We start from the raw sequence: 23,403 nt of genomic DNA, 5'->3' as shown, positions 1-23,403 counted from the left end.
ATGAGTGCATAGAGGAGCCGAGCTCATAACCTGACATCACCTTATTCTCCTTCTTCTGGTCCTCTTGATCGTCTTCACCCTCGTCGTCTGCATCAGCTTTCTTCGAAGCGGGGGCAGCCTTTGTCTTCTTGGACGCAGGGGCGGCCTTGGTCTTCTTCGGAGCAGGGGCGTCCTCTTCATCTCCTGACTCGCTGTCTCTCGTACGCTTCGGCGCTGCTTTAGCCTTCCCCTTCACATTCGTGTCCACTTTAGCGTCGACCTGGGACGGTGCTTGAGGTTGAGAGTCCTGGGACGCGTCGACAGCAGGTGCTTTCGTTCGGGTGGAACGCCTCGTGGGCGCAGCAGGTTGAGCGCCGGTGGCCTTCTTCTTAGGAGGCATCCTTACAGTGATTGTATGTGGATGAATTAGTTGTGATGCCAAAGAGACCCGGAGGCAGGAATTGTTCGAGGGCGAAGTGAGGGTGGTCAAGCCACAGTGGATCGGCTATTTATGGATGCGCGCTCGATCAGACGCCACACCGCGAAGCCCGCCTGCGTGAATGTGGCACGAGTCAGGTGAGCAGCGTCGGTCCCGCCACTTCCCATATCGGGTGTTTCCCGCCCTCGTGGTGTGCGCGCAGTTACTACTTATGGCAATCCATCGGGCTTCCGTCGGTGCTGCACGATGAGCACGAGTCATTCGTTAGGTGAGTCTTCGAGAACATGCATGACTCGGAGCGTGGTGCGCGTAGATGCCAAACATGAGGCCGACAAATCAACTACGTGTATATTCTTGTTATAGACTCGGGACTAAGTATCATGGTAGTGCTTAGACCAAGTCTTCCGCCTTACCAGGCAGCCGTTGGGTTCAGCGCTCAGCACGAGATCTGCGCACTAGTCACGGGTGCCCACCGCCAAATAACCCGCATCCAGACTGTAGCGCTCTGATGTATCGACGTCTGCTGCTTAGCATGGTCGGACTAACCTCATGCAGATGAACCCTTCCATCCCACCTCCTCGGCCAATCTCGCAAACGCACCTACACCGTCCCTCCCAAATACACTCGCACACCCCACAACAGCCGCCCCTACGCTCTGCATCCGCCGCACGCCCTCGCCATCCGCAACTCCGCCAATCCCCACGACCTTTATGCGCGCTATGGCTTGCGCAGGGTAGGGCGAAAGAAGGGACGTGAAAGTAAAGACATTGCCCAGTGCCAGAGGATGCAAAGGCGCGCCGGCGAGGCCGCCCAACGGCGTCGGCAGTGCGTATTCCGACGGGGGTGTAGAAGCGGATGGCGACGGGACAAACGATGGCGGGGAGAGATCCGACTGTGATGTCAGGAGCAGCGCGGAGCCCAGAGTATTGGTGGTCGCGAAGTACGCGAAGGGGTTGATCTCCTCTCCCTCGGGGGACTTGTAAGTAAACAGATGCACAGCGCCGATCATGGCATCGAACTGGCCGCGGTACACGAAGGGCGGCAGCTTCAGCCCAATGGCGAGGCTCCGGTCTGCCTTGAACGCATTCGACAGGACGGTGAGCAACGGGAGCAGCAAGGTCGGTATGTACGCCGGCGGCGGATGTGATGGGCCCATATTAGGGCACGAAGTATTAAGTTCGATGCCTATTCGACATGTCGGTAGGTTCGCATTTGAGAACGGGGTTAAAGGGATGTCGCCAATTTCTCTGCGGAAGGTTTGGATGGAATCTACCATCTCCTTCAGTTCACGGGGGTCGTTGGAAGTTATGCTGATGATAATGGGCTTGGAGGGATTCGTAGAAGGCGGCGGGGAACACAGTAGCTCACGGAACCAAACGAGGTATTGGGAGAGGGGATGTGGTGAGTAGCCATAAGAGTTCAGGGTGGTTAATGTAGCCTCGGACTTGTCCTTGCCAAAGACGACCTAAGCGGAAGACGAAGGGGCATTAGAGATGCATACTGACGAAGAGATGTATTAGAAGGAGACCACCAGCACTTGGCCCAAACACCCGATCGCCCACAGCTAGAGACTATCGCCAGCGCCGTGTCCACGGCGGAGGTGTACAAAGTGCTCAGATACTCACCCCATGTTCTTCCCCCTCCTTGAACCCATTCCGCGTAGCTGTCCGACATACGACCGCCCCTGTCCACTCGCACTCATACAGCTCCGTCAACTGCTTCAGATCCGAAGCCCACGCGCAAGACGAATTGGTCAGCGTGGGGCAGACATTGAGCGTATGCAGCGAGGTCGAGGGCAGAGACGGGGAAGACATTTCAGCGGATGGACTGGTCAGCGGATAAGGAGGGAAGATATATAGCTCCCATAGCACTAGATCGCGATCCAGAACTTCGGGGTGGAGGAAGCGCGAATCAGAGATAAGATAAAGGTCCAAACCCGGCACCGCAGGCATTTCAACGCTCATCCGAGGGTCAGTCGTTCGATGCTATCACTGGCCAAAAGCCATGTCGCAATACTTGTAAACCTAAGAGTACATCAAATATACAGATACGCAAAACACGCAACAGCGCGCGCACCTCTAATCCACCCGCCTCCGCTTCCCATCCCTCTCATACTCCACCGACCGCTCTCTCGACCTCCGCCTCCGATATTCATCCTCCCTATACCGATCCCTCGACCTCGACCGTCTGTGCTCCCTCTCCCTCCTAGGCGGCGAGCGCGAGCGCGACCTCGACCTGCGCGGCCCATCATACCTATCTCCTCTCCGCCCATCCCGTTCCCGATCATCGTCTCTCCACCTGTCCGCGTCACGACGGATAGGCGGCCGGTCATCCCGGTCCCGGTCCCGCCACGACTTGCCCGCCTCCTCACGCTCCCGCCTGGGGCCCGTCGGTGCAGCATTCGCACCCGTGGGCCCATGCGGACCGCGCCCGCCCTGCTGCTCCATCTTCTGCGGACAATCTAGTAATTCTGAATCAGCTCTGTCCGGCGGTACACAAGAGGAACCTCCAGACCTTTCTTGAGATGCGGGCCCCCGCAGTTGAAGCAGCCCGCCTGCGCGGGGCCGTCCGCGCTCTTCCCCGCACCTGGCTTGCCCGCGACCAACCCCCCGAAGCCACCGTTCCCGACGGTGGTGTCCTGGTCGAGCAAGTGCGTGTACTTCGTCCGGCTGCGCTTCCCAAAGTCCTTCACTTGCATGACCTTCGGCAGGAGCGCCACGTCCTTGTACGACTCCGTCGCCTCCGTATAGTCATGCCTCTTCAGGATCTCTTGGTCCTAAACATCCACCAAGAAATCAACACCTCCCAAAACATCACCACCAAACGATGAGGACCACGCACCTGGTGGAACGCCCCCTTGTGCCAGTACTTCTGCAAGAACTTCTGGCTGCCCTTGGGCTTCTCCTCGCGCAGCTTCTTCGCGCGCTCGAGGTCCTCGCGGAGGCGCACCTCCTCGGGCAGCGCGCGCCGCCGCTCGATCTCCTCGCGCTCGAGCTCGCGCGCCATCTCCTCCTCCTTGTCGCGCTTGATGCGCGCGAGCTCGCGCAGGCGCCACGCCTCGAACTCGCCCTCCGGGTCGAGCCCGTCCGTGTCGTCCACGTCGGGGATGATTTCGTCCTTCTCTTCTACAAGTGCGAAGGGAGATGTTAGTGGAAGGAGGGCAGAGGGAGGGGAGGGGAGGCGTACTTTCTGCGAGCTCGCGCTTGATGCTCTCAGCTACGAGGTCGTGGCTCTGTTTCCGCCGTTCCTCGGCCTCGCGTTCTTTCCGAGCTAGCGCCTCTTCCGTGTCCTCTGCTAGTGCTTCGCGTTCCGCGACGGTCACTCGCGCACGTCTGGAATTCCGAATCACTATGAGAGTAAGCTCTAAAAGGGGACGTGGAGTAGACGCACTTGGGGACAAAGACGGGTCGGAATTGGACTTTCGGTTTCTCCTCCTCGGACTCTTCTTCTTCAGAGTCGGTTTCGTATTCACTGGACTTAGGTATTGACGTTAAGTGCTAGCAGAGATGAGATATAATAACATCACAAACGCACCTCTTCTTTGGCCTCCTCCTTCTCTTCCTCCTCCTCCTCTTCAGACTCTACCAAAGCACCCCAAATCAACACCCCACAACTAATACAAACCCAACCAATCACTCACCTTCCAGCGCAGTCCTCCCCGACTCCTCCCTCCCCCCGACAATCACCTTCCCCTCCCTCGAAATATTCACATCGCGCAGCGCCACATTGATCGCCCGCGTCCCCTTCCTCCCCGGCCCTGGCCCCTCCTCCCTGCGCACCTGCAGCTCGCCCTCGTCATCGCCCTCTCCCTGCATCTCGTCGATCCGCTCGTCCCCCTCCTCCTCGGGTTTCTGCTCATCGTCCTCATTGTCGTCTTCGTCAGAGTCGGACTGGGGGAGCTCGGGCGCGCCCTTGGGCGCCTTGCCCTTCCAGTAGCGCCCCACGGGCTTGGCGGGGCGCGGGGCGGTTTTGCGCGGGACGGTGGTGGCGAGGATGGTGGACATCGTGCGGAAGAGGAGGGGGGCGCACGTCCGGGTGAGTGAGCGAGGGTGAAGTGCAGGCTCCAATGTGGTGGGGGCAGACGTGGGAATGGGTTGCCGGTTTGGTGACACCCTGTGTGATTGGTCGAAGTCCACTGACGTGAAAGGTCAAAGTGATGCAGTGCGTAGCATTCGATGAAAGGGTCAAGTCTGCTGGTAAGTATGTAGATGGAGAGCGATGTATCCAGTCGAAACGAGGCGATAAATATATGGACAGTAGTATTACAATGTACAATCACTTCAGAGCTTCTTCCCGTTCCAACACGGACTTTTCTACTTTTATGAGGATGACGGTCCGCCCTGGGTACTGTGATGTGGGGGTGTTGTGTGCTGTTACACGGGCAGGCTGAGTGGGTAGTAAACGAGAAAGGATAGTGGTGCGAGTTGGGGGTTAGTGAAGGATTCCCGCCTGGAGAACCCGAACGACGTACGAAGCCTAGCCCGTCCAGCACGGCTTCGACTATACCTGCTGTGAAGGACGAGCAACTTAGAGACGACAGATCCCGGGGAACGGATATATTGCGCGTGATGGGCGGGTCGTTGTCCACTATCATATCTGATCCCAATCTTCAATTGAAGACCAGCGGCACAGGGAGTATAACTCACACTCATCATCGTTCTCCACGCTCTTCTCAAGCCCGTCCGCGGGCTTGCCGAAGCATGTCCTCCAGACTTGTGTGTGGATGCTCATGAGGGCTTGGAGGAAGCGGATTTCTCGCTTGGGCGCTTTGGAGGTGGATTCGGTGCGCCAGACCATAAGTTCGAGGACACGAGTGCCAATGCGGTATCCCAGGGTATTCAGCCTGGCATGAGGTCAGGAAAGGGGGGGGGGCAGTAGATAGTATGCAAGGCGCACCTTCTCTCCAAGTCATTGATCCCCGCGACTCGCTTCTGGGTGTACTGGACGACCTCGCTGAAAAGGAACGCAAAGGCACTTGCAGAGACCTCGGCGGTCCTGGTCTTGTTCAGCGGCCTGTCATAGATACTCGGACGTGCGCCTGGGGGTTTCGGGGTCGTGCTGACGGGGGTGGTATTGACAGATGGGAGGGAGAACCTGGTGGTGCTGGACGCCGCGGTGGGAGACTGGACATATGTGTGGTCCGCGGAGGAGAGTGAGGACGAGGACAGGACGGAGAAGCGCGGGTGTGGTTGTGCGTACGACATGGTGTTGGATGGACGTGGGCAGCCCGCAGCCAGCGACGCGGAGACGCGGCCGGGCCGGAGCCGAAGCCCTAACCTTGGCGCGCGAGTGGGGCTTGGCATGGGCTGGAATGATAACTGAGCACCCAATGCACCGTCCCTCGTCCTCTCACACTCTCCCGCACTCCCCCTCCCGCTCCATCCACCCCTCGCCCTCGCTGCCCCAGCTCTTCACCCAGACCCGTCCCCAGTCCACCATCGCCGCCTCCTTCGCCGGGCACCACGACCCCCGCATGGCCTCGCCAGGGCCCTCCCCGAACGACATACAGACCCACTTGTACAAATCATTCCTAGAGGGACGCACCGCAGACGTTATACTTAGGGTAAAAGGCTGCTGGCATGCCCTGTACAAGCTGCACCGCGTCGTCTTGATCCAATCGGTACGTCCTGTCCTCTCATCCGGGGACTCGTCCCAGGCCGGAATGCATCCATCGCATCCTGCCAGGCCGCTCGTGTGCTATGACGGCTTCTGTCACCCCTATGGCCGCTGCGACTGGCTAGTCTCTCCTGTACTATGCCTCGCTTTCATACTCTAACTACCCTCTCCCTCCAGGGATTCTTCCAATCCCTCTTCACCGGCGCCTTCGTCGAGTCCGTCCATAAATTCCGCGCGAGCGGACACAACTCCCGTGCTGACGAGGTAGAGATCGTATTCGACGACCCCAATATTACACGGCCTGGTGCGTTCCCTCGCTCTCTCGCGGCGTCACACGATTACTCATGTCTCGCATGGAACAGCCTTTGAGTGAGTTGATGTTTTGTCTTTCTCAATTCATTCCCGTTTTCTCCGTTCCAAAATCGTCGCGAATCCCGCGATTTCCCCGACCCTGTGTGTGCGCCCGCGGACTATTGATCCGTAACGTCTATTCATGACGTCTGTATCTGGACCAGGGCGCACTTGATTCTCTCAATCGTGCGATCTGCAGTACTCTGATATTCTGATCTCGCTCTCCGTGACAATACTAATATTCACCGTCAGAATATGCATTGCACGCCTATACGGCGGCGGCCCGGCCCTGCACATCTCCCCCTCCCTCCTCCCCTCTCCCTCCAACCCCCTAACAGCCTCCTTTCCATGTCCTCCTAACCCGAGTGCCCACCCCACCCCCACTGGCCAGCACCCCGCGACCCCGCCCTTCCTCCTCTCCCTCCTCGCTACCGCAGTCTACCTCGCCATACCCTCCGTCGCCGCTCAAGCCCTCACCATGATCCTCAATTCCGTCGGGCCGTACACGGTGATGCGGTATCTAGGCTTCGCCATCGGCTGCGGGATCGGCGGCACCGAGGAGGTGGAGGCGTTGAGCGAGGGCGCGGTGGGGCTCGAGACCGTCGCGGAGATGATCAAAGACGAAGACCCAGAGGAGGACGAAGAGCCCAGCAAGCCCCCACCCCTGTCTCCCTCCCCGGCAAAGCACGAAGACGACGCCGAGACCCCCGACGACATCGCCAAGAACCTCGACTACATGGAGGTCAAGAAGGAGGACCCCGCGGACATCTCCAGCTCCTCCTCCTCCTCGTCCCAGGAAGACCTGCCCTCCGGCGCGCAGCCCGACGCGGACGAGGGCCCGAGCTACTATTACGGCGCGGTGAGCGCCAAGGTCGGCGAGGCGTGCGCGTGCTGGCTCGCGCGCTGGGGGCGCGACATGTTCGCGTACGAGGAGAAGGTCGCGGACGGCAAGGCCGCGCAGCCCGCACCCGCACCCGCCCGGCGGCGCGCGACGACGGTCTCGTCCACGCCCTACCCGCCCGCCTCGTCCTTCTCCTTCCCGGACTTCAACTTCAACAGCGCGGACGTGGTGGTGCCGGTGATCTGGCGCCGGGGCGGGCTGGAGCCGGCCTGGGTGAAGGCGCTGATCATGAGTGATTTTTTGTTTGTGAGCGGCGAGAGAGAGAGGTACGACCTTGCGAAGGGCGTGGTGGAGATGCGCCGGCGGCAGCTGGGCGGGGAGGGCTTGGACGAGAGGGAGGAGGCCGAGTGGGAGGATATGTTCAGCCAGGGGATCTTTTATGCGAATATGGTGCGTGCTGGAGTACCTGAATGGCGGGAGGTGTCTGATCGTTGCACCTCGCAGCTTTTGGAAGATCTCATGGAGATATCCAACGATGTCTCGCCGACGACGGGGCGCCCGTATGTGCCCATCCAGGTCTTGCAGGCCGCCCTGTGGAGCCAGTCTGTCCTCCGACACCACATCACCGCGCGGCCCTCCCAGGGATCCTCGTCCCCGCCCTCCTCGCCCACGGGCCAGCGCGACAAAGAGCTCGGCATCACGCTCACCACGGCCGACATCCTCCGCTCCGCCACCGCCGCGGACATGGACAAGAGCTACTTCCCGATCCCCGCGGACTCGAGCGTGCGCATCGGGGACACGAGCGCGCTCGAGAACGCGTCGATGGACGAGCTGTTCGCCGCGCCCGCGGCGGAGCCCGCCGACCCGAAGAAGGTGTCGCGCCTGAGCACGTCCGAGCGCACGTTCTTCGGCCTGCTCTCGTCGTCGTCGCAGCGGCGCCCCGTGTCCGCGTGCGTGCTGCAGGACCCTACCGGCAAGGCGCGGTGGTCGCGCTTCCCGCCGTTCCGGTTCGGCGTCGAGTTCTGGGACGTCGACGAGCTGAAGGAGAAGAGCCGGCTGCATAGCCAGACGGTGTGGTACGCCGGGAGCTTGTTCAATGTGTATGTGCAGGTGGTGCGGAAGAAGGGCGTGCCCGGGGTGCAGCTGGGCGTATACCTTCACAGGCAGAGCAGTGTGGATCCGGTCCCGCCGAGGAGCGCGCCGAGCCCGCTTGCGCTGGGCCTGAGAGTCGCGGAGAGGGAGCGCGAGCATGGGTCCGGGCACAACAGGCGGATCTCCGCGCCGAGCGCCAACGCGGGCGTCCACGCGAGCACGAGCCTCCCGTCCATCGGGAGTCCCCTGAGCAGGAGCACCACCCCCGTCTCCGCCGGCAGCCCCTTCTCCTCCTCCTCCCTCCCCGGCTCGCCGGGCGCGTCGCTCGCGACGTCGTCGTCGTCGTCGTCGTACACGAACACGATCCCCGCGACGTCCGCGCCCGTCGCGCCGCCGCAGCCGTACCGCGACCCGCGCAGCGCGATCTCGGCGTACTTTACCATCTCGTGCGCGAGCGCGACCGGCGCGAGCCTCACGCAGTTCACGAGCGCGCCGGACGTGTTTAGCGTGAGCCAGAGCTGGGGGTGGAAGAGCAGCAGCTTGAGGACGGAGGAGTATTTGGAGGTCGGCGCGGACCAGGGGCGGCGTGCGATGGGGAGGGAGGTGAGTCTCCGGGCGACGGTTGTGCTCGGGTTGGTGTAGGCCATTGTGCATGGTGTGCTTTCGCTGTCGTTTGTCATATTCTCTGTTTATACCTGGTCAATATTGCCGTTCCTGCGTTTATTTTTTATGTTATCCGTGCAGATATCCTTCGATCACTTGTAGTATATGTTAACCTCTCTCTGGCACACCCGGATCTGGATCGTACCTCCCCTCTCCGACTTCTCTGTATCCATTTAGTGTTTTGCTCCCTTTTACCCCCATGTATCCCCTACTTCCTTCTTTCTCTTGGTTGCAGTAGAATACTCGTATAATAATGCAAGGTCATATCCCGCTCGGGTCAACTCGACTTCTGATCCTTTCGTTGCAGTGTTGAAACTTGGAGGCTTTGTCGCCGTGCCACACTGGCAGTTTCGGTCATTATTGCACCGCCACGCATGCCCGCCTTCCCTCGCGTCCAATCAGCGACGTCGGCGACGTGTGGCGATTCGAACTCTGTGTGGAGCCTTGTGCCCCATGCCGATGCTACTATCATATAGAGGTCCAACCTAATTATAAGACGCATAGTCCATCGCTCATCACCGACCATTCGACATGAGGCAAGGCTGTTTCCTAAGTATTTTTGAACTTACCTTACTGCTGGCAGGACATGGCCGAGCTATGCTGCATGAGGGTGATCATCTGTTCTGAGGTGGGAAGTGAAGCAAACACCAGGCAGCATGAGGCACATGTGGTCATCCTTGACTTCTTCAAGCGTCTATCGATGAGCGCAGCTTATAAGACTATTTCAAAGGCTTTCCCTCGAGCGCCCCTCCCTTCTTCAAGGTACCTCATATCGGTGGCCCTTCACAAGTCCTGCTTTTCCTGTGCGTTGAACTTTACTATAAAATTGACTCGCAGTTCCATCTTACTTCATCAGAGTTGAGGCTCCAACATCTGTGGCAATGGAAATATTCTTGCGCAACATACATCCCCAGGCTTCTGAGCTGGACGTGACCTGCACGTTTGCTCGCATCTTACATGGCCCTCCTTTCCGAGTACGAGGGAATGAACCGCTCATGAACTTCGATGTCCGGCTTCTAAAGAAACGCAGAAATGCACGTTTTAAGCTCGCGAATCTTACGTTGCCTGAACGACAGGCAGGAGAGACTTTGTTGCAGGTACACCCGTATGTGAACATAAAGGGCCAACATGCACAGGTGACCAGAAGCAACAAGGACGCAAATCCAGGGACACTGCGGAGGATTCTCTCCACGGAATGGCAGGATCCCGAGATCCTGAGGAGGGAACAAGAGAGGCTCGAGGCCAACTCACGGCCAATCCCTCTGGATTCGTTCGCGTTTGGGAGACTGTGCGACGGCTACGTCTTCTCACCGGAAGCCACTTTCACCGGGACTTGCGCAGTAGTGCTTGATATGGCTAATCGTCGCATGACACTGACATATAAGCCTACCCCGGCTCCAGCTAGGCCCGCCGATGATGCTGCATCATCGAGGATGGATATCATGGGTGTTTCCTCCATTGATCTATCCTCGATTTTTCAGGATCTAATGGTAGGCGATACTGAAGGGAGTGCTTTCTTTCCTGCCTCGAAGATTGGCGCGCTTGCCTACGCCGGTCCTTTGGGGGTTGTGGTGGAAAGCGAAGTGCGACCCACTACCCAAGTCTTGAAAATGGGTGTCATGTCTAGTATTTTGGACAGGGATCCGATCCCGGAACGTGTAGCAAACATCGATGGCAACGCTGCCTTCCAGTACGTCGGGCGCCAGTTCCTCCTCAGATTCAAGACAGCGGAAGCGGTGGACATCTTCTGGCAGAGATGCGTGGAACTGCGTCTGCGTCATCCGTCACCATCGCCACAAAGAGTGACAGTCAGGGATCTTGATATCTATTCGCCGGAGAGAATGAATGAGCTGCGGATCGTTCTGCGGTCATTGGACTTCAGCGTCGCATTCGAGGCAACGAAGGCCGTGTATGGTGGTATCCTGGAACCTGCGGAAGTGGTGAAATTACAGCCGGCCATAGCTCGGCTCAGCCTTAGCTATGGACTTGAGTTCCCGGATATCTTTCGTGTTTTTGTAGCAAACCTGGAGACCTGTCACCTGACTCCAGGCGGGCGTCGAGGTCGAAGAGCACGGCGCCCGTACCGAGAACATCAAGACGCTCTCAGTCATCAGCCTCGGGTGTTGGTCCCTCAACTTGAAGATGCTGCGCAAGTCTATGTCACCCAACTCCAGCGACCCAGGCATCGACTACGCACATTGTCCTCGCCCACCGTCCTCCGATCATTTTTTTTGGTCGTTACGCCCTCAACTTTCGTATTGGAAGGACCCTTGCCCGACCAGGGGAACAGTGTGCTTCGGCGCTTTGGGCATCACGATTCATTTCTTCGAGTGTCTTTCGAGGACGAGGACCTCTCGAAGATGCGCGCAGGGCCTGGGTCTGATATCTCGGCTTTATTGAAACAAAGATTCCGACCCTTGCTTGTGGACGGGTTTCAGCTCGCTGGCCGGAACTATGAGTTTCTTGGATATTCCATGAGCGGACTTCGACAGCATTCAGTGTGGTTCGTTTCGCCTTATAGAGATGAGGCCGGCGTACTTATGAATGCAGAGAGCATCCGCACGCGATTGGTACGAATTTCACATCCTGTCAAGATGTGTGGCAAGTAACTCTCCAACAGGGCGATTTTAGTAGAATCGCCTACAAGCCGGCTCGTCTAGCGGCAAGATGGGCGCAGGCCTTCTCGACTTCCGATCCCTCTGTCACCCTTGACGATTCGCAAATAAGGCAGATCGATGACAAGATAGCGCAGGATGGGACCTGTTTTACGGACGGATGCGGGACTATATCCACAGAATCACTTCGTGAAGTCTGGACACATATGCGAAGATCTCAAGGGAAGCTGTCTGGGCTGCCGAAGCCGCCGCCGTCATGCCTTCAATTCCGCCATGGGGGTTACAAGGGCGTCCTTGTAGAAGACAACCGATTGGAAGGCAAGGTAGTGTGTTTCCGACCGTCCCAAAGAAAATTCAACGCTCCTGCAGGTGGGACACTTGATATCACAGCCACGTCGACCCGTCCCATTCCCATGTTCCTAAATCGACCTATGATCGTGCTCATGGAGTATCACGGAGTGGACGAAGGGTATATATTTCGACTTCAAGAAAGAGCGATAGCCGACGTACACAGTATCTTCGCATCTTTTGAACGAGCGTCCTATCTGTTCCAGTCTCATGGGTTGGGTGCTTCTTTTGGACTCCCGAGTCTCTTCAAACACTTGGACGCGCAATTGGACATCGTCCCATACAGTCTATCGACACTCCACGGTCTCAAACATCAACTGCTGGATATCTGTCTATGCTATGGAGCAACCCATGTACTTCGAGAAATCAAACACCGGGCGCGTATACCCGTTCCTGGTTCTGTGACTCTCATCGGTGTGTCGGATGAATGGGATTGTCTTGCGGAGAACGAGATCTTCGCAACCGTGTATGATCCTAGAACAGGGGACATCCGCCCAATTGAGGGCGACGTCCTCATAACGCGCAGCCCCCAGATTCATCCCGGCGATCTCCAGGTCGTCAGAGCAGTGAGGCGTCCGCAACTACAGCACCTCAGGAATGCAGTCGTCTTTCCTTGCCGGTATGTTTATTCATACTGCCATGCTGAAGCCGACTGATTGGATTTTTTATGTGAAGTGGTCGCAGAAGTCTTCCATCGTGCCTTGCGGGTGGTGATCTTGACGGTGACATATTTAACCTCATCCTGGACGTGAGCAGTACCATGTCCTGGTTGCAATTTCGTTGCGCTCAATTCTTCTGTTCCAGCCGAACCTTATGCCCCGCAGAGTATCTGAGCCCGGTTCTTACAAAGCTCTCGAGGACAGAACCCTAAACAGACCGTGTACAATCGGTGACATAGCTGATTTCATTATCGACTATGTCGGTCTTTTTCCTGTGCTTGCCTCGATGGTAGCTGATACCCAGGCCCCTTCAATAGATCAAGTCTGATTTAGTCGGAACCATTGCCATACACCACCTAATACTGGCAGATCTTACCGATCCTGGGCAACCGGATTGCATCAAATTAGCAGAATATGCATCCCATGCCGTTGACTTCCCGAAGACTGGGACGGCAGTACAGATTGGAGATTTGCCTCGAGTGCCCTCAGAGAGGCCAGATTTCTTGGCACATGAGGGTACCGATCCCAGCACAAGCAGGCGCTTCTACCCTAGCAAGAAGACCCTTGGTAAGCTTTTCAGAAACGTGCCCATGGACATCCGTCCTCCAGATGAAGACTACGCGGAGCCCACTCACGGCTCCATGATACGTGCCGCACTGCCCGCTATCACCAGCCCCCCCGCTGAATTGCGTAGGGAGATGCAGGATCTCATGGAAGCCTACATAGACCAGCTCTTCACTATCGCGAACTCGAGCTCCCTCTCGCCACGGAACGGGCTATCCGAAGGGGAACTGGTCAGCGGGACTATTCAAGCTACCTGGAACGATCATCAAAAGCGCAGGGACGCTGTAGCTGTCATGAATTTCCAGGTCAGTCCTCCGAGGTGTCTCATCCATCACCTGTCGCTGAAATTTATGTATTACAGACTCACGAACTTGTGAAAGTGATTCGAAGGGAGCTCAGGGGAGATCTAGACCGTCAAGCAGCAAGGGAGAACGACGCCGATGAAGGTGATTTCTATGACGATTCAGACGATGATGAGGATGAAGAGTTTGAGCGGAGGGAGGAAACGCTCAGGCGTGCCTATGCCGCCTGGATCATAGCTGAAGAAGCAGTACGCCGAGACCCTGACGGCTTCGGTGCGCAGAGTTTCGGTCTGATAGCTCTAGGGATGATCTTGCATACGTTGCATGAGGAGAGCAGGGCGTACGCGTAAGAGTGGTACAGTTCTGCCTGGACCCATGTCGATGGCCTGTATTATACCATGTGCCTAGCAATGTCATTATACAAGAAGGACGATATACAATCTATATCGATGACGATGTGGAGTCCCGCATGAGAATTCCTTGTTCGACCACATTTGCTGCGCTAACTACGCAACCCTCCAGCAATGGGATACCTTGGTAGGCGTAGGACCCGCATAGCCAGATACCAGGAACCTCTCGCTCACCGTGACGAGGCGTGCCTTGCAAGCGCCCAAGTCTGCCAGAACCGAGCGATGTTTGTCCTCCGGGTACCTGCGGATGCTGGTCCGCTATGTACAAATCTTGCAGCGCCTTTTTTGCGTCCAGTGTTAGGATGGCCCGCTCCATCTTCGCTATAGACAAGACACTCTCCTCTCGGGGCGAGACTATTGGGTTGGTCGTCTGGAACACGGCCGACGCCCGCGAGTCCGCATTACTGGGCTTCCGCAAACGATGCGTAGCCATGGTGTAGGATGGAGAAACGCATAGGCTTCCTGGTTCACTGGAAGGAGACAGCGGTTTCGAGCGACTCGCGTCGTCTGACATACGGATCAAGTTTAGGTCGCGTCTATCACTCGGATTCTCCGGGAGCAAGGAGTCGTCGGTGTGATTGATGACAATCGTTGGCTTGTAAGTGAAAGTCTTGAGACATTGAACCTGCTGCCGCACGAATTCTGAATGGGTCGAATTGCGCGGGAGATTCGAGAGATAGCCGGACAGCAGCTCGGATGCGTGGTTTGCCTGCGTCGCGAAGATTATATGCGAGAATCCGTCGTATGTATGCTTGGACCCTTGCGCATCAGCCCATTCCAATGTTACAAGACTTGGATCGCTAGAGTCAGGCCGAATGCCGGTTATCGTCGAGGAAACGTGGACGTTTTCAAGGGGTGCGGATAACCGCTTGACAACATCACGCACTCCGTTGTTTACCACGTAATGGTGCGTGAAGAGGGTCAGCCAGATATAATCTGAAAGAACGGTTAGACATAAATAACTCAGGCGCATCGACAACTACGTACCCAGAAATTCCTCGACGGGATGTTGCATGATATCGTGCTCAGACGCGGTACAAACGGCCGAGAAAAGGGGCGTGACCACGGAGCCCAGGAACTCTAGCCATGCGGCGTCCATCCCAATGAGCCTTGCCAGAGAACCGCTGGGGGCGCTATATTGGGCCCATTCGTGGAACGTCATGTGAGGTGTTTGACGGCTCCTGAGCACTGGGGCCGATAATAATACAAGTCGCACATAATTATAGAGAAGCTGCAACGTGCTCAACGCGAAGAGAGTAAACGTGAAGAGTTGCATCAGTAGACGCGGTAGCATTTCCTTCGTCTCCTGGTATTGGGCCTTCATTGCAGAGGGCATACTGACGCCGCGGAGACCAGAGGCGCCATTGTATATCATGCTTGAGACGATCGTATAGCACCCTGATATTGTTGGGGCTGCCACTGAGAAGGAGTACGAGAAATCCGACTTCCTGAAAGTGACTCCCAAATTCTTGTACAAGGTCATTAGACGCGGATAGTACCCTAAACATCTCGAATTATCGTGTCAAGTGGGCGCGTCAAGGCAACGAGAACATACCTCCTTGGAACGAACGCATGGGTACGTCTACACGCCATTCCTCCCCCACGCCTTCGGGGGACAGAGATACTGAATGAGCATCCATACCCAGACTGGAAGCCTTTGCACGGTGTGAGCAGGAGCACTCCCGAGCATGACCGACACCTCACCTTTTCGAAAATGTGGACCTCGTACCGTGCTGCATGACCTTTGAGCTCTTTCGACAGCAGATATGCGGCGGTGAGACCTGCAAGACCGCTGCCTACCACTGCCACTTTCACGGGGGTCGTCATTCGTGCAAATTTGAATTCAAAATCGTTGGAATAATCGTAAGAGAATGCTGTGAGGGTTTATATGACACCGATTGCTCTATTTTGAACCGTTCGTCCTGCCAGTAAAGAAGGAAAACAGCGACATTTATCCATATCGTTAGTACTGCATTCCGGATGTAACGTAAAATGCACCACATACCGGTGTCAGTCGACTGCTGGGTTCCCCAAGCTGAGGAGTCGTCAGGCTCGCAAACGTGGCGTGAGGAGGGCGGTGTCATTCGACCTGGCTTCCGGACGCATATCTGATAATTGTATGGGACGATCAGAACAGGCTGTTGCCGTTACTCGCCACGACCGAGACCGTTTCGCGACATATCCCTAAATGGTGTTTACATAGAAGAGTGCAATAAAGTACGCGCTACGTTCCCGCCATCATCCTCTCGCACGGCCCCCAACGTAGGCCTACCGCCGCGACGACGCCCACGTTCTGTAGGACACCACCGCCAATGCTGCAACCTGCTTCAACCTAATTCTGCGATCTCTTCATTTCCATTGCTCTGGTATTCGGCGATCACGTCCGCATCCGAGGCGCTGCATCTGTCAAGCGTCCATACCAAACTCCTGCCGCGAACATGCCTAGCAGCAATGGTTACCCTCTGGACAGGGACAGGCTTTCGACATTTCAAGCATCCTCTGCATCTCTAGCATCTCAGGAGACCTTCCAAACTGCCCTCTCGTCTGAATCAAGCCCAGATGAAGCGCACGCGCCGGAGCGACCACCGCCTGCCTCGCCCCTTTCGCCAACTGCTGTGCGCAAGGCGATCTCCGTGGACTCCTTTGCTAACTATAAGCATGATACTTCGAGGAACTCTCCGATCTCTCCGCGGAACCTAGGGTACGACGCTATACCCGAGCTCGCGCTACCAGTCCCTCCCACTCAAAATAATCATGCTTCGAGCTCGAAGGAGCCAATAAGGAAAGACTCCCGCGAGAACTGGGACGCTACTCAGCGCACACCAGCGAAGCGCAAAGTCAGACCAGGCTCGCTGTCGCGGTTGTCTCCTGCTGCTATTGTCAGTCCCATGCCGGGTTTGAGCTGTGATACGGATGTTTACCATGCGATGAACGCCGTCTACGACTTGCCGCCGAAGATATCAGTGGCTGTCATCGGTACTAGGGGCTCCGGAAAGACGACCCTCATTCGTGAAGGTCTGAAGTTGCATGGCCTATCGGACCCGGCTCCAGTTTCGATGCTCGTCCGTTCCATCGGCAACTTGGATTGTTAGTGAAAAGATCCCCATTGTCCTGATTCTCCCTTATTTAACATGTACTTATGCCGCAGATACTTTCTATGCTGCACGCATGCCACATATTGCTTTGGGTACCACTTCAACCATTGGTATCAAGGAGATAGACGTGGAAGCCCTTCAGATGGAAGTTACTGGCGAAGTCTGGCCTGCACACGCTTCTCATATCTCGGGAGTCGTGATCTGCTATGACAGTGCTGATCAACAGTCGTACCAACATGTGGAGACACTCCTTAGTGCGTCTTCATTGCTTCTCGGATGAGTACGGAGATTGAGGTCGCGGTCATGCTTCATGCTAGGTGGCTTTAGGGATCTGAAACACCCCACTGTCCTTGTCGCATGTAAGTCTGACTTGGAAGCCGAGGTAGACCCTCATGAGAGTCTGGCGACCGCGCAAGACTACCGCGCTGGTTTCGTCGAGGTCACCAGTAACCATGAGAGCGGGAAAGAGCGGATGCATAGGTGTTTCGAGTGGATCGTAAACAGGATAGTGCAGAGCCAGCGTTCGTAACTCTTCGTAATATTGCTGCATCAATCATTGATCCACAACCTACAGAACGCCAGTTGGACACACCCTCAGGCGCTGAGAACACGATCCTGCTCGACGAGCCTCACTACCCTTCAGCGCCCGTTACTGTGGCGATGAAGTCAGAGAAAAGCACGTCCTCAGATATGGCTCATCGACAGTCGACGACGCTATCCCATTCGCCGTTGTCTGCCTCGTCCCCTTCGAGCAACCTTCCCCGGTCATGGTCAGGGGACGAGCTTGGGTTCTCCGGTCGCATCTCGCCACAGACGTCGCGGCAGCGCATGGATGTGTCTACGTCTCCATCCAATCACAGAGAACCGCAGACAGTCAGCTCAGAGTCGCTGGATAATGGTTCGTCCGGGCACGGGAGAGACAGCGTGCATAGCCATAACAGTCATAATGGAACTGTGTCTCACTCGTTGCGTGCGGAGCAGCAAGAACGGTGAGAGTTTGCATGAACATGCAGTCCTAATGGCATAAGTCCTAAGTGATATTATAGTGCTCCAAGTCCATGGGCAACCTTAGAACAAATTCTTGATAAGTTATTATTTTTGGCTGTCTCTGGAGACGGTGAGCCGCGCGTACATCTCTCTTTCGCAGCCTTGCTGACCGACCTTTAGACCCCGCTTTTATTTCACACTTCCTGCTTACCTACCGCCGTTTCGCTAATCCTAGGAGCGTGTTGCTCGCTATGCAAAAGCGCATGCGTCAGCTGGATCAGCTGCTCTCAGATCCGCTCTTGGCATGCTTTGCTCAGTTACGGTAAGTCTCTCAGCAAGGTGAGATCGGATTAAATGGATTGACTTCCGACAGAATCTGCCATTTGCTTGGCGCCTGGATACAAGACTACCCCTATGATTTTGCCGTTCCAGGCAGTGCTGGAGCACTCTCCGCCGTAGTGAAGTCCGTCATGTCCAAATCGCACCTTCTGCACTATGCTGCCGACTTCCTTCCGTTCCTCGAAGTCCTTCCCAACCTGGTGGACCGTGATGTGCAATGGGCACTGAAGACGGATGAGCTGCCGGACCACAGTGATGACTCGTACAGCACGTCGGACGAGGAGGTCCTGGAAATATCGCCTGCTGTGCAAGAGCCACCGGATAGCCCACCCGCACCGCCCAAGTCGGCTGCTTATACGCGAGATCGCAGGCCTAGCTTGCCTCTGACTGCCAAGGCGCTCGTGATGCCCAACACTCCCCTTGTCGAGAGCTTTGCCCATGATGGGTTCAATCCATCTCCCAAGGTCATCATCAGGGAGCTTCATAAGATCTGTCAGGATCTCAGTTTGCTGGACTCCAAGGACATCGCGCAGGAAATAACGAGATTGGAAGTCAAATTATTCCTGCAGATTGAGGTGGGTTCCGCGAGGTACCTCTCCGAACAGCCTTCACTGAAAAATTTTCAGCCCCGCCATTGGCTGCAGCATGTCTTCGTTTCTGGCAGAAAGGATCCGGAAACTGATCCTATTGCTCGATTCAATAAGGTTTCTGAACATCTAGCGCAATGGTTCGTATACCAAAGGTGTCCTTCATCTTCCATCGTTAATTGCTTACCCCCGAATGATAGGGTCGTCTCACTCATCTTGTGTCACGACAAAGCACGCGCACGGTCGCGACAGATTGAAAGGTTCCTTGAGATTGCAACATGCTTGCGTCGCCTACAAAATTATTCAGCGCTTCGTTCCATTGTTGCTGGGATCAACAAGTGCGCACTGGACGACCAGACCATGGACCTGCTGAAGAAGTCTACTTCACATTATAAGATTCTACAATCATATGATCGGTTATTTCAACAAAGCCGAGGACATCAAGCGTATAGGATGGCTCTCAAAAACACCAGAGGTGCATGTATACCCTCCCTGTTAGTGCTCTATCCTCCTCCTTCGTAGTCTCCTAACCATTCTCCTTATCAGCGCTGTGCACCTCTCGGACCTCATCAGGACGCACGAAGGCAACGCCGATGTGAATGGGAATGATCCCACGCAGATCCACTGGGGCAAGTTCAACCTCATGGGCCGGTTCATTCGTGGTATCAGACAACGCCAAGTACAATGCGTTGATGAATACAACTTTCCGGAGAGAGCTCATATTAGAGACTTGCTGATGCAGGAGTGTCTCATGGATGAGAATGTAGGTGCTCTTCATCCCCTGTCCACTGTGCTCTGCGAACTGAAGCTCGGATTGTCAGCTTCAGAGGATCCGTATCGGTGAGGCCCCGTTGGACATGGGTCTTTCGGATGACCTCCAGGCACCGACCCGGCCTGTGTCTCGGGATATATCTAATGATCCAGCACTCATCAAGAAATTCTTTGGCCTCTCCTAATATGCCTGATGCTCATGGGCTGTTCTTCTTGGATTTGAGGATCTGCTTATTTCGACAACTAACCGTGTCTCGCCGTCGCTAACTGGAGTATCCTACGCTAACTTATTTATCTTGTCTATTGTCGTCTACCGTGTTTTGTATTAGCTGCAGGCTTCGGAATAGATCTTGTTGGATACGTTGCTGGAAATAGATCGGAAGCATCAATTATGCCACAGTATTCCTACACTCGGTGTTGTTGCCACCCTACAAAATACACCAGCTTTGACATAGATGTTTATACATGCGGAAGTCCGTAAGTGCCCAGATAAAGAATCACGACTACTCGTCCAGGAACTCCTTGGACATGTCAGCGAATGCTGCTGCGCCTACACCGAATAAACCAAGCTGTTCGACGCATGCAGCAGCCTGACGGTACAGTTGCTCCAGCGCAGGGTGTGACGGCCTGCCTTGTGATTCTGGGACGCGGCGTTACCCAGTAGTACAAAGATAAATGAAGACCGCACTCACTCAGGATCGCAATGTTCAGTTCGTTTGCAAGGGCAGCTTTGGCCTCCGGCCCTACAATCTCAGCAATCTCGGCTCCAGCACTTGCAGGGTCTTCGTACGCAACGATTCCAAACGTACGCTTGAAGAGGGCTTGTACTTCAGCCCGACTATCAGATTTGTAGTCCGAACGCAGCTTCTGTCCGTAACTCAGGGCGGCCGACAGAGCGGCGTGGTATTCAGATGTTGCGTAGCTCAGAGCAGGAGTACTTGACGATGACGTTGGATAGTCGGTGCTACCGTTGGTGGCACTGCCGTCCCGTACGCCACGCGGGGGAAATCCATTCGTGCCAGGAGCAGGCATGGGTAGGGCGTCAGAGTCGTCAATATCCATCGCGCTTACCCCCATCGGGTCGTCGTCCCTCTCTCTGCTGTCGTCTTTGAGTCTCTGCTCCTCCTTCATTCGCTTCATGGCATCGCTGGCTTGCAATACCAGCTCTACGAACTTCCGGCATTTCAGCTTTACCAGCATTAAGCCCTCGTTCTCCTCTAGGACCTTTGGAAACTGCTTCGCGGTCTTGTCAATAGCGGTGTCGATGTCTCCAGCCGTCACAGCATTCACTATATGGAGCCGTGCATCTAGACCATCCACGGAGTCCCCATTAGAAAAGGAAGACGCAGTCTTGTATGAATCGGGTTGAGTCAGGTCGTCCATGACCAGGTCTTCGTCCAGAGTCCGGCTACTCGAAGGCACTGGCACTGGAACCGGGGTCACCCCCTTGTCCCTACCGCCTTCTAGCAGGGCGGCACGATTGAGATGATCGAACTGGGTCCGGAAGGCTTGTGCAGTCTTAGCATAGCCGTGATGCTCTAGGTACTCCAGGACCAGCCTGCCCAACGGGGCGCGCACCCTCTCGACTTCTTCTAGGTCCGACGACTCCCAAGACTCGGACTCGCCGTCTTCTGTGCGTGCAGTGGCGGCAGGTTGAGAGTGATCGGAATGGTCGAATCTGCCAAGAAGGTCGCGTTTGATAGGAGTACTTTGAATGTTGGCCCAAACCAGATTCCTCTGCTGCTGGACGTAATCGTTGATGTCAAAGGCAAAGTTACGATGTCCGAAATTTACGCTGATCGCTTCTCCCTGCTGGCGTAAAGAGACACAAGGATAGACGTCGCACTCCTTCCCGACGTCCTCGAAGACATTTCCTGTGCGATAACGAGAGTAGAACTATCAGCATCAACCCTCGGTCAAACATCAACGACCTCTCACGAACCTAAAAATCGTCCATTCCTGGTGAAGAATGCACGATGCGAGGTGAAATCAATACCACATCCAATGACATCATGATCTAAAGACAGAGAAAGGTAATGAGAACCAAGTTTGGCAAGTACAGGTGACAGAGAAACAGCACAAACCCTCGAACCTCGGACCATATGGAGTCCCATTCTTGTCGGAAGCAAAGACTAGGCCATCTTCCCCGCGGTATCCCCACGAATGAGCTTCATACCCCGGAATACGGGATAACCGAACTTGGCCGGCAGCCAGACTTCGGAACGGTTAAGGTCAAGTAGTTTAAAGGGCGAACCATCACTTACCCGATAGTGATACCTCTGCGACACAGATCCGAGTGTCAGACTTGACCATGTACCATTGCATGATGGCCAAAACGCACCCTCTAGTACCTTTGCTGAGTATCTGCACCTCGTAGTAGTAGATCCCGCAAGCAGGCGGGATCGGGTGATTCGTCCTGGCAGCCGCGGCGTCCTTGTCGTTACCGAGTGCGGGCCCTGGTCATACATGTAGTATATAAGAACACAGTCCTGCCACGCTCAAGCGATATAGCCGCACTCGGCATCAGATGACGCGAAAAGCACTCACCGGTGAAACTCAAATGACTCCCATCACTAGAGACGCTCAAGGACGGATAACGATCTTGATCGCTCCATCTAGTGGGAAGCCTCAAGATGGGGCTGCTGGAGATGAGCACTGAGGGAGGGAGGCTGAGGTCTCTGGGCGGAGGGCTCTCATCCTCGCTGTCCGTCCCAGGCGTGACTTCTCTGTGCTTGATATGGGGCCACACGACGCTCGGTGCGGTGGATGAAGCATCGGGGTTTGCATACCGGCTAGGTGGAAGCGTCGGTGCCGCTTCAGTTTGCAGGAGATGTCGGAGCGCCGAATGAGCAAGGTACGCAGGGGGCGCAAATGCCGCGGGGAGGGGCTGAGGAGATGGGGGACGGGGGGCATGATGGCTTGACGAAGGCGCGCGGTAGAACAATGGCCCCGCCGCTCCAATACTCGGTACTCCAGTACTGTTGCTGGCAACACTGCGTCTCCTGCTTAGTAAAGGGGGGACGTGCGGAGACCCGTCGTTATCTCCGACGCTGCGAGATGGACCGACGCCGCCGTTAGCACGAATCCTTCGGGGCTCGACAGGGCTCTGAGAGGTGCCTAATGGATGTGGCGTTGTAAATGACCGGGCGGGGGTATGTCTTGAAGATGAAGGGCTGGTACCAGCAAGAGTGACATGACCCCGTACGCCGATGCCTCCCACAGAACTACCCGGACGAGATCGAGGGAGAGAGCCCGGGCTGATGCCAAACGTCAGGGGTAGCGCAGCCTCGATGCTTCGTGGTATGGGTATGCTGGCAGACCGGTTGGAGCGGCCGTGACTCGACATGGCAAGTTGGTAGTAGCTAGCCAGGGATCCTGCATCAGCTTCATTTCAGAGATTGCAGACGCATCTCATTTGCTCACCTATGCAAGGGTATAGTATATCAAGCAAACTCTAACACCACGTTAACCCAGTCTACTTCCCGCGTGAGCTGTCCTGGTTAGAGCACGCTCCCCGCGTTGCTGCGCTCTTGATCGTCGATCGACACTCTCCGAGGCCGTCCGCAATTGCGCCCAAGGAGGCTCGTCCACGTCAGTCGGCGCTACGTCGACAAAGGTGCGGGGCACACGAACAGCTGAGAGAAAGAACGCCTTGCCCAGAAGGTGCCGGTGCGAAGCACGAGACTGCACTCATCCTCCTTGGTCTCAAGTGTCGGCGTTCTCCGACGCGCGTGACGGATGCGGT

General features: G+C 56.0%; 8 protein-coding genes across 8 annotated transcripts; 3 read left to right on the top strand and 5 right to left on the bottom strand.

Annotated features, from left to right (window-relative positions):
* Positions 1-807: 807 nt before the first annotated feature.
* Positions 808-2,782, bottom strand: GLOTRDRAFT_69333 (uncharacterized protein). The gene is made up of 3 exons (XM_007863170.1): positions 2,495-2,782; positions 2,044-2,442; positions 808-1,883 (listed from the first exon to the last, which is right to left on the bottom strand). The coding sequence occupies exons 2-3, from the start codon at positions 2,380-2,382 to the stop codon at positions 966-968; spliced, it is 1,257 nt and encodes a 418-aa protein (XP_007861361.1). The 5' UTR covers positions 2,383-2,442; positions 2,495-2,782; the 3' UTR covers positions 808-965.
* Positions 1,388-4,422, bottom strand: GLOTRDRAFT_113563 (uncharacterized protein; the record flags this gene model as incomplete). Its single annotated transcript, XM_007863169.1, has 9 exons — positions 1,388-1,883; positions 2,044-2,442; positions 2,495-2,879; positions 2,933-3,194; positions 3,260-3,543; positions 3,605-3,750; positions 3,809-3,894; positions 3,953-3,999; positions 4,059-4,422. The coding sequence occupies 7 exons, from the start codon at positions 4,420-4,422 to the stop codon at positions 2,497-2,499; spliced, it is 1,572 nt and encodes a 523-aa protein (XP_007861360.1). The 3' UTR covers positions 1,388-1,883; positions 2,044-2,442; positions 2,495-2,496.
* Positions 4,423-4,599: 177 nt separating this feature from the next.
* On the bottom strand, positions 4,600-5,622 carry GLOTRDRAFT_69329 (TRAPP complex subunit trs31; the record flags this gene model as incomplete). The annotated part of the gene is made up of 4 exons (XM_007863168.1): positions 4,600-4,804; positions 4,890-5,014; positions 5,065-5,261; positions 5,315-5,622. The coding sequence occupies 4 exons, from the start codon at positions 5,620-5,622 to the stop codon at positions 4,694-4,696; spliced, it is 741 nt and encodes a 246-aa protein (XP_007861359.1). The 3' UTR covers positions 4,600-4,693.
* A 269-nt stretch (positions 5,623-5,891) lies between these two features.
* GLOTRDRAFT_53870 (uncharacterized protein) lies at positions 5,892-9,189 on the top strand (the record flags this gene model as incomplete). The annotated part of the gene is made up of 5 exons (XM_007862234.1): positions 5,892-6,038; positions 6,212-6,342; positions 6,638-7,387; positions 7,445-7,676; positions 7,731-9,189. The coding sequence occupies 5 exons, from the start codon at positions 5,892-5,894 to the stop codon at positions 8,958-8,960; spliced, it is 2,490 nt and encodes an 829-aa protein (XP_007860425.1). The 3' UTR covers positions 8,961-9,189.
* A 787-nt stretch (positions 9,190-9,976) lies between these two features.
* On the top strand, positions 9,977-13,819 carry GLOTRDRAFT_135659 (RdRP-domain-containing protein; the record flags this gene model as incomplete). Its single annotated transcript, XM_007863167.1, has 6 exons — positions 9,977-11,551; positions 11,602-12,563; positions 12,620-12,692; positions 12,749-12,862; positions 12,921-13,472; positions 13,529-13,819. The coding sequence occupies 6 exons, from the start codon at positions 9,977-9,979 to the stop codon at positions 13,817-13,819; spliced, it is 3,567 nt and encodes a 1,188-aa protein (XP_007861358.1).
* On the bottom strand, positions 13,408-15,959 carry GLOTRDRAFT_135658 (FAD/NAD P-binding domain-containing protein). The gene is made up of 6 exons (XM_007863166.1): positions 15,885-15,959; positions 15,584-15,801; positions 15,435-15,534; positions 14,867-15,379; positions 13,529-14,815; positions 13,408-13,472 (listed from the first exon to the last, which is right to left on the bottom strand). Exons 2-5 carry the CDS (start codon positions 15,704-15,706, stop codon positions 13,911-13,913), a joined length of 1,641 nt encoding a protein of 546 aa, XP_007861357.1. The 5' UTR covers positions 15,707-15,801; positions 15,885-15,959; the 3' UTR covers positions 13,408-13,472; positions 13,529-13,910.
* Positions 15,960-16,052: 93 nt separating this feature from the next.
* Positions 16,053-22,789, top strand: GLOTRDRAFT_119073 (ras GEF). The gene is made up of 16 exons (XM_007863165.1): positions 16,053-16,966; positions 17,028-17,228; positions 17,292-17,495; positions 17,549-17,963; positions 18,021-18,091; positions 18,142-18,283; positions 18,335-19,027; positions 19,088-19,381; positions 19,434-19,650; positions 19,709-20,298; positions 20,351-21,534; positions 21,603-21,675; positions 21,743-21,873; positions 21,923-21,937; positions 22,000-22,114; positions 22,206-22,789. The coding sequence occupies exons 1-10, from the start codon at positions 16,318-16,320 to the stop codon at positions 19,841-19,843; spliced, it is 3,021 nt and encodes a 1,006-aa protein (XP_007861356.1). The 5' UTR covers positions 16,053-16,317; the 3' UTR covers positions 19,844-20,298; positions 20,351-21,534; positions 21,603-21,675; positions 21,743-21,873; positions 21,923-21,937; positions 22,000-22,114; positions 22,206-22,789.
* Positions 20,162-23,004, bottom strand: GLOTRDRAFT_124835 (SPRY-domain-containing protein; the record flags this gene model as incomplete). Its single annotated transcript, XM_007863164.1, has 7 exons — positions 20,162-20,298; positions 20,351-21,532; positions 21,601-21,675; positions 21,743-21,873; positions 21,923-21,937; positions 22,000-22,114; positions 22,206-23,004. The coding sequence occupies 7 exons, from the start codon at positions 23,002-23,004 to the stop codon at positions 20,162-20,164; spliced, it is 2,454 nt and encodes an 817-aa protein (XP_007861355.1).
* Between the last annotated feature and the right edge of the window lie 399 nt (positions 23,005-23,403).

Source organism: Gloeophyllum trabeum (genome assembly GCF_000344685.1).
Source record: "Gloeophyllum trabeum ATCC 11539 unplaced genomic scaffold GLOTRscaffold_00001, whole genome shotgun sequence".
Lineage (NCBI taxonomy): Eukaryota > Fungi > Basidiomycota > Agaricomycetes > Gloeophyllales > Gloeophyllaceae > Gloeophyllum > Gloeophyllum trabeum.
Note: the sequence above shows the minus strand (reverse complement) of the source record. Positions and strands in the feature narration are given on the sequence as shown.

What these genes read in the sequence shown, in the direction of transcription:
- GLOTRDRAFT_69333 (XM_007863170.1), bottom strand. Translation starts at nt 2,382, where the DNA reads ATGAGCGTTGAAATGCCTGCGGTGCCGGGTTTGGACCTTTATCTTATC. An exon ending in AGGAGGGGGAAGAACATGGG is followed by an intron (nt 1,884 to 2,043) that starts GTGAGTATCTGA and finishes TCTTCCGCTTAG; the next exon opens with GTCGTCTTTGGCAAGGACAA.
- GLOTRDRAFT_119073 (XM_007863165.1), top strand. Translation starts at nt 16,318, where the DNA reads ATGCCTAGCAGCAATGGTTACCCTCTGGACAGGGACAGGCTTTCGACA. An exon ending in TTTGGCTGTCTCTGGAGACG is followed by an intron (nt 18,092 to 18,141) that starts GTGAGCCGCGCG and finishes ACCGACCTTTAG; the next exon opens with ACCCCGCTTTTATTTCACAC. An exon ending in TCTGAACATCTAGCGCAATG is followed by an intron (nt 19,028 to 19,087) that starts GTTCGTATACCA and finishes CCCGAATGATAG; the next exon opens with GGTCGTCTCACTCATCTTGT.
- GLOTRDRAFT_135658 (XM_007863166.1), bottom strand. Translation starts at nt 15,706, where the DNA reads ATGACGACCCCCGTGAAAGTGGCAGTGGTAGGCAGCGGTCTTGCAGGT. An exon ending in CATGCGTTCGTTCCAAGGAG is followed by an intron (nt 15,380 to 15,434) that starts GTATGTTCTCGT and finishes CGAGATGTTTAG; the next exon opens with GGTACTATCCGCGTCTAATG. An exon ending in TCCCGTCGAGGAATTTCTGG is followed by an intron (nt 14,816 to 14,866) that starts GTACGTAGTTGT and finishes CCGTTCTTTCAG; the next exon opens with ATTATATCTGGCTGACCCTC.